The following is a 13,540-nucleotide window of genomic DNA, read 5'->3' on the forward strand; positions in this document are numbered from 1 at the left end:
CAACTTCTAATTTTAAAGAGAAAAAACTAGTTGATAGCAACTCAGCAGTAGCACAGGACAAGTATCAGTGCTTGCAGATTGCAGTGACTCCTGCCTGAACTATGTAAGAAAGAATAAGGTAATTGCATTTCTCTGCATGGGACACGCCTGTAAAATACTTTTTTTTTTTTTTTTTTGGACAGTGAACAACTATGCAATGTTTCTCGCAGTTCTGAGTTTATGGAATCTCAACCTTGGCCATTTTTGCGGAATTTACTCGTTCTCCTCCGGTTTGACCCTCCCTCCAAGTTTCAAAACATATTTATAGTGGTTGTTTAATTGAAGATTATAAATTGTACACAGGTGAGAGTGTCGATGTCATGCATGTTGACCAGCTGATAATTATTATTATTATTATTATTATTATCATCGATAAAATATTAATCAATGATAATGATAATAATATTAATAATAATAATAATAATGATAATAATAATAATACACCTTTGGGACTGTCGGAAGGAATATTTTGTAGCCTTTTTTAACTGAATTTTTAATCCCCCCCCACCCCAGTCCAAAGGTATGCAATGTTGTTGTTATAAGGATGACAAGTACCAACCTGAAGGAACAAATCTCAACACCGGGTGTTTCTTACCGGATACCACTGCATATGAACAGCTCAGCTGAGTTTTGTAATGCTCAAACTATTTGAACATACTATTCGTGACACATCGAGTTGTTCGCTAGCTTTGGAGAGCCGTCAGTTCAGTTGTTACATCTGAATTATGAATACAGACGCCGTGTTGTTGTTAGAGACGGCGAATTTCGCCGCTGAAAAGCATCGAAACCAGCGTCGAAAAGATCCAGAGAAAACGCCATATATCAACCACCCGATCGGTGAGTTGCATTTTAAGTATTATATTTAATGATATATAATAGCATTTTAATGTGATCGTACCTTCATGTAAAATCTCAAATAGAAGAGCGTAGTGTTTAGCAGTAAGCATATAAAATGTTTGTGCATTTTGTAGCCTAAGAAAAAATGTTAAATAAATAAATACAAACCGGATTCCTCAAAAGTTGAGATAAAAAGTTTACACTGGAAAAAAATGTCTTATTTTATAAGGGAAATATGTTTAGTTTTTCAGCTGTCATCTGTTTCTTTTTTGAATAAAATAATGTAATTTGGCACCTAGACTGCATTGCATTCGGTTTAGTCACAATTTGTATAGTGTCAGTACATTTTTGAATGCGGTTTGTGAATAAATATTTAAAAAGGAGAGGCCAACTGCACGTATATAATGTTGAGAAAAAAATGACATTTGTTATAATGTGTTCTGATTCAAAATTGTGCATGTGAAACTAAACATTCACTCAAAAACACCATTGGAAATATGTATTTAAAAATAAAGAATATGTGTCCTGTAAACGAGTAAGGAGAATTCCACATTTCATGAGAAAATACACTGTAATTAACATCTGTTTCTTCATACTCTACATCTAACGTTAAATTGCAATAAAAGTAGTTGACACGAACTGACAGGTCTCAAAATTAATTTTTACAGTACAGTGGTACGTCTACTTACGATATAATTGGTTCTGAAAGTATTTTCGTAACCTGAAAATTCTATGAGTAGAGACTAGTTTTACTTGTAAATGCCCTAATCCATTCCAAGCCCCCCAAAATTCAGACATAAATCTTTTATAATGCATTAAAATGCATCAAAACATGTAACAATTAGATTATTGCACAACAAACAAAACAATCAGTTGTGCATAATGTTAAAAAATAAGTATACAGAATAAAGGTTAATATACTCATGTAAAGCTGTCCGAATGTGAGGGGCGAATGAAGAGGACGCTGGGATACATACATGCACATACAGTAGAGGTCCCTCTTAGCCAATTGGATACCAGGAACGTAAGGCAATAGCCAATAGACCCTACCCACGTGACGTCACAACTCCGCTCTCCTGACTGGTGCCGCCCACTTGTCCGTCAACACATCGTATTGACCTGTTACGGCTACGTACATTCCTCCTATTTACGGCGTGTTTTTCTGCTCGTTAACATTAATAATCAAAATGGTGAAGGCGTGTGTGGTGGTCGGTTGCAATAACAGAGAAGATAGACGGAGAGACTTGAAGTTCTACCGGATTCCGAGAGACACGGAGAGGAGAGAGCGAGATGGGCTGCTGCAATTCGACGAGAAAACTGGGCTCCAAACGATTACCACAGATTATGTAGTAGTCATTTTATATCTGGTAAGATGCATTTAATATATATTTAGAGGGTTTTGGGCTGACAACCACAATTAAGATCATTGCTAGGCTAATCGCCGACAACATACACGTATGTATGTCGTGAGAGTGCTATCGCTAAACCATATAAACATTAAAAGCCCTAGCTCCATTGACAAATGACATGAAATACATTAGACTTGACAGTGGATGTTAGCAAGAACAAAAGATTTTGAATTGAAAATTTCGTAACTCACCTTCCGAGCACAAGATTCCTGCCGAATTTTCGTGTACGAGGACCTGTTTCACCCAACCAGCAACGTAGCATTTATAAGCCTCCAAGCTCTTAAAGTTTTTCAAACTTTCGTGAGAATAGGCTGATTTTGTGTGGACAAGATAGTTGTAAATATCAGGGTCAGGCAGAGACGGCGAAGGCAGCCGGTCAAAAATCATCGATTTAGGCATCAAATATGGATCTGGCGACTGTATAGAACGAAGCTTTTCCACATAACGCCTTTTATGCAACACATCCAGTGAGTTTACGGCATCAGAAAGCACCGGGTCTTCCATGAAATGCATTTTAAATTCCTCGATCAATTGAAACCAATGCTAATACAGAGACAAAATGACAGACAAGTGGGCGGAACCATACAGCGAGCACGTGGTTTTATGACGTCGGTGGGTAGGGTCTATAGCAGAGCAGCTATTAGGGGTGTGACAAAATATCGAAAAGGTCATATATCGTGACACCAGAGGTTGCGCTAGACTTTTTCGTTGTCTGTCATTTTGACTGACAGGGTCATAAAAATCCGGTCCTAATCTATTTTTACCCGTCACTTAAATTTTTAAAATGATAACAATGACATATTCAATAGTATTTCATTTTCATTCATTTTTAATTAATATTCTGTCCGAACAAGCTTAACAGAGAATCCACACCGTGCCATCACACATCAAGCAGATGAATATGTAACTTTTTCTCCGCAGTGACAAAAACAGCTGACTTTGGCCCCAGTAGGTAGGCTACATAAGGAATAATGAAATTAACAGTTCACCTGCTGTTGCCTAAACTTTGTCTCACACCTTCCTCCTGGTGCGCATGGACTTGAATTGCGCGCCCGCTTGTGCAAATCAAATGTCTCAAGTGGGATTGCTGCAGAGGCTATTGTCATGAGGTTTTGGACTTTTGCCTCGGACAAACGACTTCTCATGGCCGTTTTGATGTAGTTCTGGAGGCTGAATCCGCGCTCTGCGGCCACACTCTTTTTTTTTCACCTCTTTTATCAACACCATCGTCGTTTTGGGGCTTTTTGAAGAAACTTCGGACAGTCAGTTGCCTTGACATTTTTCCGAGTAAGGCCAACGACGTGATGCATCAAGAGAGACAATAGCTAATTAATATGCTCACTCGCCACCCTGTGGTCTGGGGTGTGAATTGCAACCTGTCAAAATGACAGATGGACTTCAGTTTTTTCCGTCGCCGTTTTAAAAAACCGGTCAACGACGGAAAATATTCAGTTAACGCGACCCCTGCGTGACACTTTGTATCCCAAAAGGTTATTGATATGCTCCTGCCAAGAATCGAGATATTGTTTTAAAAAGATGTCAATGTCTAAAAAAATAAATAAAATTTAACCAACAAGTTGCTACCAAAATCTTCCACGATAATAGTGTCTCAGTTAACACTAGGGCTGCATTGACGGAGCTCGACGCCCAATCCATTTAGACTGGGAACGTTCGTTCTTTCGAAACCAGAGCATTCACAGTCATTCTGTCCGATTTTCAGGGCATTCACAGGTCACTTGTTGTTCATTTTAGGGCATTTACAGGTCATTTCCTGTTGAGTTTGAGTCACTGCGTATTCATTTGGGTGATTCCCAGATCACTTCCTGTTCTGTAACTCAAAATAAACAGGACGTGACCCATAAAATACCCCAAAATCAACAGGAAGTAGCTGCAAATCAACAGGTAAATGTCCTTAAATGGCCCAAAGCTACCTCATTGCCTGGCATTGGCTGCCACTACCGGCCATAGACGTTGAATCAGTTTGAAGTGAGAGGGATGGCAGCAAATTCGTTTATTCGCTGCCACCTTCCCAGTTCAAATGGATTGGACGTCTACCAGTGATAAAATCATTCCAATTCACAGCAGAAGCTTGTTTCTTCTGTTTAATAGTTGGTTTTAGAATATCCTTGAATGATTTTTCGACCAATGTAGCGATAATCGTTGTATCGCCGTATCGTCAGATCATCATTATCGTGAGCTTTGTATCGTATCGTGAGGTACCAAGAGGTTCCCACTCCTAAGCTATATAGTATGTTACATTCAGTAAACTCTGGGAGCTGCGAGTACCAGCCATACTGTATTTTTGCCTTTCGTATCCTGAAATTACTTTCATAACAAGAGGCAATATTTTCCAGTTGAGGCGTGTCTTAACCAGGAAATTCTGTATGTAAAGGGACCACTGTATCCCAAACCCCCCCCACTACACACACACACACAAAAGTATAGGGGCCTCTAACCTGAAGTTTTATGGGTGCAGGAGAAGATTTACTGGCTCACTAGGTATTAAGTGACACTTATTTTCCTCGATCTCACTGATGAATAATGTAAACAGCCATTAGTGTATTATAACTAAGAACTGGTTTTAAGTGTCATGCAAGATGTTAATAAAATATTTCAGCATGAAACTTGGCTCTTCTAATGCTATGTGCTGTGTCTCTCTTGCAAAGGAGTAGCAAGGATTCTCAGCCATGAAGCCGGCATCACTGATATCGTGGTATTGCAAGTATGTATATTTTATGTCCATATTTTAATGTCATTAGTCCTCTGTTGCATCCACTAATCACTTTATTCTGTGTGTGTGCGTGTTTGCTTGTATGCTCTTTTCCTGGCAGGCCGCTCTTCTTCATGATACTTTAGAGGACACAGACACAAAGGCCAAAGAGTTGGAAACAAAGTTTGGACAGGTTGTTGCTCGCATTGTTCAGGAGGTGACAGATGATAAGAGTCTGCCCAAACAGGAGAGGAAGCGCTTACAGGTGGAACACGCGCCTCACTGCAGCCACCAGGCCAAACTGGTCAAACTGGCGGACAAACTCTACAACCTCAGGGATTTGAACCGGTGCACGCCTGTCGGTAATTATCCTACTGTCTGTCTGTTTATCTAAAAATGTATTATCGCATAAATTTAAATTAAAAACTGATTTCAGAAGTGAATATCCTTTAAATAGCTATGGCAATTTTGCCTGGCACAGCCAGACTATTCTCCCTGTATTTTTCAAACACTGTGAGAAATAGTCTGGGACCCAGCCCATTAACGGCCTCTCGAGCAAAGTACAAAATCAGTCGTCCAATCAGATTCGTTTATTTGCGTGACGTATTCTTAACGAGTAACGTCACTCTTGCGCGCCGAAATTCGTCTCTACAACAACACAGATGGCGAACGGAGAGCCGAGAATATGTTCCAATCCGCGGTTAAACCAGTTTTAAATTACCAAAAACACATCGAAAGTCATTGACAACAGTGAACATGGCTCGCGCTAGCCATGTTGAATAAACTTCTCCATTCTCTGCTCACGCTAATTACTTGTCGCTTTAACAAAGTCACGTCTGCCCGTCGCTGATTGGTCCTCTCCGCTGTCTGTGTGCTGTGGCTTGCTCCGCCCTCGGAATTTGATCTGCCGGACGGTCGCCAGACTCAATCACTGGAACAGCGGTGAGTCTGGTATACCAGGCAAATGGCAATTAGTGGTTTCCCCTCATTAACACGTTTGGCAGATTGTTGTGCTTCATAATGGTAGGAACACAACAGCAACAACAACAAAAATCAGCTACAAAATATATATTTTTTTATTTTTAATAGATTTTCTAGTTTCTTTACACTGAATGAAATTTAGTAGTCACTCATGGTAATTCCTGACCTGGGTAGAAAAAGTTGCACTGTACCGTAAACCGCCCTGCATCACGGGTGTTGTGTTGCAGACACCCACGAGATTAGAAAAAATCTGCAAAATTTTAAAAAATCCTATTTAAATACATGGAAGGTATGTTTTATTTATGTAAGTTTTATTGTCACAGTAGCGGTGTAACCATTTGACTGGTTAGCACGACAGATAACATTTCTGAGATCAAATTTTAAATCCTGGGTTCAGCTCGCTGTGTGGAGTTTTCATGGTCTTCCCATGCCTGCGTTGGTTTTCTCCAGGTACTCTGGTTTCCTCCCACACCCCAAAAACATGCATGCTAGGTTGACTGAAAACTTCAAATTCTCCATAGGTGTGATTGTGAGTGTACGAGGTTATTTGCCTGTGTGTGCTCTGCGATTGACTGGCAACGAGTTCAGGGTGTACCCTTCCTCCTGTCAGTAGTTTGCTGGAACAGGCTCCAGCACCCCTGCAACTCTCATGTGGATAAATTTTGTACAAATACCGTATTTTTCGGACTATAAATCGCATTGGAGTATAAGTCGCATTTTGGGGGGAAATTTACTTGATAAAATCCAACCAATAGAACAGATGTCATCTTAAAGGGACGTTTTACATAAAAAAATACAATAGAGAACAACATGCTGAATAAGTGTAGGCTACAGTATGATAATGTTATATGATGCATGAACAACGAAATGTGAACGTGGCCGTTATGTTAACGTAACATAGCTATTAAGAGTTATTCAGATAACTATAGCATAAAGAACATGCTAACAAGTTTACCTAACCATCAGTGTCACTCCAAAACACCAAAATAACATGTGAAATGATATGATAATGTGTTAATAATTTCACACATAAGTCGCTCCAGAGTGTAAATCGCTCCAGAGTATGAGTCGCACCCCCAGCCAAACTATGAGGGGGAAAACCAAAAAAAACAAACAAAAACTGCAATTTATACTCCGAAAAATACGGTAATATGAAAAGACTTTGTATAAAGAAGTGACAACTGTCCTAACACTTGAAAAAAAATACAAACAAATTCCTGGACTTTAAAAACGAAACCACAAAGTAATGAGGGTTTGCTTGCTTTTACGCACATTAAAATGTATTTATCACAGAAATGACAGATTCAATTAATATTTTATAAAGTTGATCCACTTTTGTGTATTTTTTTTCAGGCTGGGAGGCTGAGCGAGTCCAGCAATATTTTGTGTGGGCCTCTAATGTTGTAAAAGGCTTGAAAGGTACCAACTCAGCTCTGGAAAAGAAACTGGAAGAGTTGTTCAGACAGAGAGGAGTACAGCTGTAACATGGTAGAGATCCAAAGGAAATCATAATTTCCAATTGTAGATTTCCCAATAAATTTTTTTGTACACTTTGTTTGTATTTTAATTTCTAAATATCTTACATTTTGTGCGCAAGTATATTCTGTCATGCATCGATCAACTGAATAATACTCAAACTAGCACACCTACCCACGACACAGTCAAATAATGTTTACAGCCCAGATACATGTGAATTAGAACATGAGCCTGGTGTGCATGTCTGAAAAGAAATGACACGATTTGCGCTGAAAGGGTTGCTTTAATGCACTACATATTTATTCTGTTGATTTTACCTGCTAAGGCGTCATATTTTTACTGATTTTAATTCATTTGAGGCCATTTCCCTCTGTTTTAATCACATATACACTGCTGGCCAAAGGTATTGGCACCCCTGCAATTCAGTCAGATAATGCTCAATTTCTCACAGAAAATGATTTCAATTGCAAATGCTTTGTTTAGTGATATCTTCATTTATTCTGCTTGCAATGAAAAAACACAAAAGAATGGAAACAAAAATATCATTTTACACAAAACTCCAAAACTGGGCCGGACACAAGTATTGGCATTATTCTTTAATTTGTGTAATGAACAGTACTTGTTACTTACCGGTGGCACATAACAGGTGGTGGCAGTAACAATCACACTTGCAGCCAGTTAAAATGGATTAAATTTGACTCAACCTCTGCCCTGTGTCCTTGTGCGTACCACATTGAGCATGGAAAAAAGAAAGAAGACCAAAGAACTGTCTTAGGACTTGAGAAGCAAAAGTGTGAGGAAGCATTGACAATCTCAAGGCTACAAGTCCATCTCAAGACCTCAATGTTCCTGTGTCTACCGTGCGCAGTGTCATCAATAAGTGTAAATCCCATGGCACTGTGGCTAACCTCCCCAAATGTGGACAGAAAAGAAAAATTGACGAGAGATTTCAATGAAAGGTTGTGCGGATGGTGGATGAAGAACCTCGACTAACATCCAGACAAGTTCAAGCTGTCCTGCAGTTCGAAGGTACAACAGTGTCAACCCGTACTATCCGTCGGCGTCTGAATGAAAAGGGACCATGGTAGGACACCCAGGATGACCCCACTACCGACCCAGAGACATAAAAAAGCCAGGCTCGAGTTTGCCAAAACTTACCTGAGAAAGCCAAAAATGTTTTGGAAGAATGTTCACTCGTCAGATGAGACAAAAATAGAGCTTTTTGGTCAAATGCATCAACATAGAGTTTAGAGGGAAAAAAACGAGACCTTCAAAGAAAAGAACATGGTCCCGACAGTCAAACATGGCGGCGGTTCCCTGATGTTTTGGGGTTGCTTGCTGCCTCTGGCACTGGACGGCTTGACCGTGTGCATGGCATTATGAAGTCTGAAGACTACCAACAAATTTTGCAGCATAATATAGGGCCCAGTGTGAGAAAGCTGGGCCTCCCTCAGAGGTCATGGGTCTTTCAGCCGGAAAATGACCCAAAACACACTTCAAAAAGCACAAGAAAATGGTTTGAGAGAAAGCACTGTAGACCTCTAAAGTGGCCAGCAAGAAGTCCAGACCTGAATCCCATAAACCACATCTTAAAATGGCAGTTTGAAAAGGCACCCTTCAAATCTCAGAGACCTGGAGCAGTTGGCCAAAGAAAAATGGTCTAAAATTCCAGCAGAGCATTGTAAGAAACTTATTGATGGATACCGGAAGCGGTTGTTCGCAGTTATTTTGTCTAAAGGTTGTGCTACCAAGTACTAGGCTGAGGGTGCCAATACTTTTGTTCGGCCCATTTTTGGAATTTTGTGTAAAATGATTATGATTTATTGTAACTCTTCCTTCAACCCTTGATATTTTTCCAGCTTTTCATGTTCTTTTTTCCTGATGTTGCTATCGCTCGGGATTGCTACATCTATCACTACTGCTGTCTTTTGATGTTTATCCACCACCACTATGTCAGGCTGGTTGGCCATCACCAGTTTGTCTGGATCTGGAAGTCCCACAGGATCTTGGCTCGGTTGTTCTCAACCACCTTCGGAGGTGTCGCCCACCTTGACTCTGGGGTCTCCAGTCTGTACTCGGCACAGATGTTCCTGTACACTATGCCTGCTACCTGGTTATGTCGTTCCATGTATGCCTTGCCTGCTAGCATCTTACACCCTGCTGTGATGTGCTGGACTGTCTCAGGGGCCTCTTTGCATAGCCTGCACCTGGGGTCCTGTCTGGTGTGATAGACCCCAGCCTCTATTGCTCTTGTGTTAAGGGCCTGTTCTTGTGCTGCCATGATCAGTGCCTCCGTGTTGTCTTTCAGTCCGGCCTTTTCCAGCCACTGGTATGTTTTTCCCATGTCAGCTACCTCCTCAATTTGTCAGTGGTACACACCATGCAGGGACTTGTCCATCCATGATAGCTCCTAACGCCATTTTAAAAAAAAAATCAAAACTTTTATACAATTTTACAAACAAAAACGGGCTTGCACATTTGCAACATTCTAACAAGAAAACCACAAATAACACTTTACATCATAATAAACAAATTCCTACATGTTTGTATTCATACACCCACACGACACCACGCAACATACACACACACTCTATTACGGGGCTTTATAAAAAAAATATTAACTTTCTCAAACAATGATACCAAATTGAGAGCTTTTTGCTGACTGATCAACTTCAGAGATCTATACTACAGAAGAAACTCATCCAATGTTTAAAACAAGGTTTTGTTTTAAAGTACCTGCATTTGAGAATGAAGAATTTTCCAAGTAGTGCAATCATATTAATAACATAAACCAAATCTTTATTTTTGCCTGACACACCAACCTAAATAGACTACTGTAAATGTTGAAAGATCAATTTGTTTGGACTGTAGCCAGCTCCGCATATCCTTCAAGAACAATTGCACTGGGTCACATTGAAAAAACAAATGATCAATATCCTTAATGTCATTTTCACAAAACACAACAATTTGTCTGAAAATTAGATTTGAGTCTCAAAAAGTCGTTAGTAGGATAGATTGCATTTACGATCTCAAATCGTGTACTTCCTTACATTTGGGCGGTATCGAAAGTGAAAGATATTTTGTCCTGAAGTCCTTAATCTACACCTTGTTAAAGTCCCTCAGAAAATAGTCTTTGGTGGACCGGGAAACATTTCCTGACTCAAGAGCCTCCTTATAAACGTATTGCATTTAACATCACTTAAATCAACACCTTGTATGAGGAGCTGTCTTAATCCAGGGGAGACAGTGCAAAATACTTTCTCTGATCATTGAAATCAAAGATGAAGGAATGGCTTTTATCATCCTATTAAATTGACTAATTGAACATTCAACCTTAAATTTTGCGCAAAACTCCTCATACCGTAGTATACTCACATCTTTGTCCAAAAAATAAACAATTGCCCAGACACCTTTTGATTTCCACTCTTCTAAATAAATTGATTTCCTCTTCCACTGAATATATCAGTTATTCCATATAGCCGTGTTATGTGGAGAAAAATTATGTTTCAAAATAATCTTACAATAGAGGAGCACCTGTTGATGAAAATTTGACAATTCTATCGGCAAACAGCGTGACAAAAAAAATGTATTCCCCCCAATTTCTGAAAAATCGTATTAGGAATCATATACCAAAAGGACTGTCCATATTTGATAAAGTTGATCAACCATTTTAATTTCACGACCTTAATTACCTTACATTACCTCAAAATCAATAGCATTCACCCCTCCCTCTTCAACATTTTTCACCATGTCTGCTTTCCGAATATACTGGCACCTATTGCGGCATATGAATTTAAAATTAACACTATTAATTTGTTTAATCAGTTTGGGTGAAATGGACAAGGAAAAAGCTGGATAAATCAGCCTAGACAGACCTTCGTTTTTTTACAAAAGCACTCGACCAAAAATTGAAATCTCTCTCTGAAGCTATCTATTAAACAAAAGTTTTCATTTATCAATGTTATTAAACATATTTTGGCTATCCATTATCTTTTTATCCTTCGTGACAACTAGACCCGAGTATGTAACCTCAGTTTTGACAGCAATTTTATTAATCGTTAGTAGAGGGCAATCATGTAAAGTCAGTAATCCACATTTGTTCATATTTAATTTTAATCCCAAAGCCATTGAGAACAATTTAATAACCTGTAACGCGAATAGAATTTGACTTTCATTTTTCAAAAACAGCGTTGTATCATCCGCCAACTGACTGATCACTGTTTGTTTATCCCCAACTTCCAATCCTTTAACCAGACTAGATTTGAGCAAAATAGCCAACATCTCAGCTGCCGTTATAAATAAAAAAGGTGAGCAACTGCAACCTTGTCGTAATCCTCTTTTGACCTCAAATCTAGCTGAGGTGCCTTTACCCAGCGCTACAGAACTATTAATTAGTGTTGTATCGGTCGCGAACGATTCGGTCTTTTTGAACGAATTGTTTGGGTGAACGAGACCGAACTAATCACCATCTGCACTGATTCGTTCTATGAAGTTAGGGCTTGTTCGCTGCGTGGGAGGGCGTTGAGCAAGCGGCAGCGTCTTCTGACATCACACACGACCAATCAGACGCCAGCCTCATCGCGGGCAGGGGAGGGAGCGGAAACAGAATCAGGGCGTCTGTCACTCACTTCCACGTGTAGCCAATAAGCAGCCAGCGTGCATGCAAGGGGGCAAGACTGAGTTATGTCACTTCCCGTTCAGTGACTCGGTCCTCCGGTTCCTGACCTAGCTTGCTGCTAACCTGACTTTCCAGTAATGCGGTGAACGAGTCAAAAAATGGAAGGAAATGACTTTGTCACATATTTGTTAATGTGGAGCCTATCAAATGCTGCTCAAACAGACAAAACACCACACAAATCTAGCGAGCATGGTTTAGTGTACTACTTTTCTCAACAGACTCGGGACTACCTATGACTGACAACATACTATCAAATTTACAGTAGTTAAAACACTGGTAGCTAAAAAAAAAAAAAAAAAAAAAAAAAAAAAAAAAACACGGGTAGCTACGAGGCAAGCAAAAGTGAGCTGCGGTCGCGTGACGGCACTCACGGCAGTGAAGGGGGCAGAGGACTGTCACTATATGGAGGCTTCGTGGCAGCGATATTTACCTCATATGCGCACAGAAAAAATATTTAGTATTATCACCATAATACTGATTTGCAATGAAACTGTATATACATGTCAATTTTTTCCGACTGTTTTATTTTATTTTTTTTCGTGTCAGAGCGTGTCGGGTGTTGGTTGATTTGACAAATTATGTCTATCCGTCCATCATGTGCTACTCAAAACCAACGCACGCGGACACGGGAGATGTCGCAATATGTCTACATTTTTCTTAACAGACTAATGAGAGTAGAAAGGCAACATCGTAAAGAGCAAACAATTATTTCTCGTCAGCATTTGACGAGCTGAGATGAGGGGGCGACGGGAGCTGACTGGATTATTTTATTTGTTAATACCAGTGCAAAAATTCAATACGATCATCTTAATACTGATTTGCAATTAAACTGTCGAATATAAAAATGTAGTATTGTTTTTATTTCAGAGCAGCACATTTGACAACTAGCTATTTACACTTCAGTTTTAACAATAGTGAACTAAAATAATAGTGATGAGCATAAAAACAAAAATACAACAGAGCGAGAGGTAAATATGATGTGTTGGTCGTTCCATATTTAGAAATTAAACTTTCGATTTATTTTTATTTTCGTCACAGCAAGCATGCTGCGTTGGCTGGTAGCAGCGGCATTGTATAAGTGATCAAGAACATGCTAAAGAAAGTCCGTGCGCCCCCGACCCCAAACCGCCACTCCCCCCACAAAAGGAAAATGTTTAACCGTGTCCTAAATCGAAATGCAAGCACGAGCCATGACTTTGAGCCCATAGAACTAGGACAGACGACGCGGGAGGGAGACGAGGCTGTCTGTGAAAGCTGAATAATACCGCCTGTCACTCATTTCTGAAACTACGACGAGCGGTCAATGAGGAGCCTGTGTGCAAGAGAGGGAGGGACCAAGCAATGTCACTTCCCGTTCAGTTATACTGCCAAGCGGTCTTTGGTGATTCGTTCGGCAACGTCACTTCCCGT

The 13,540-nt window shown here is 39.9% G+C and overlaps 1 protein-coding gene across 1 annotated transcript; it reads left to right on the top strand.

The window, feature by feature from the left end:
* Positions 1-609: 609 nt before the first annotated feature.
* Positions 610-7,529, top strand: hddc3 (HD domain containing 3). The gene is made up of 4 exons (XM_057846160.1): positions 610-876; positions 4,952-5,007; positions 5,117-5,357; positions 7,330-7,529. Exons 1-4 carry the CDS (start codon positions 765-767, stop codon positions 7,458-7,460), a joined length of 540 nt encoding a protein of 179 aa, XP_057702143.1. The 5' UTR covers positions 610-764; the 3' UTR covers positions 7,461-7,529.
* Positions 7,530-13,540: the final 6,011 nt, after the last annotated feature.

Source organism: Corythoichthys intestinalis, chromosome 1 (genome assembly GCF_030265065.1).
Source record: "Corythoichthys intestinalis isolate RoL2023-P3 chromosome 1, ASM3026506v1, whole genome shotgun sequence".
Lineage (NCBI taxonomy): Eukaryota > Metazoa > Chordata > Actinopteri > Syngnathiformes > Syngnathidae > Corythoichthys > Corythoichthys intestinalis.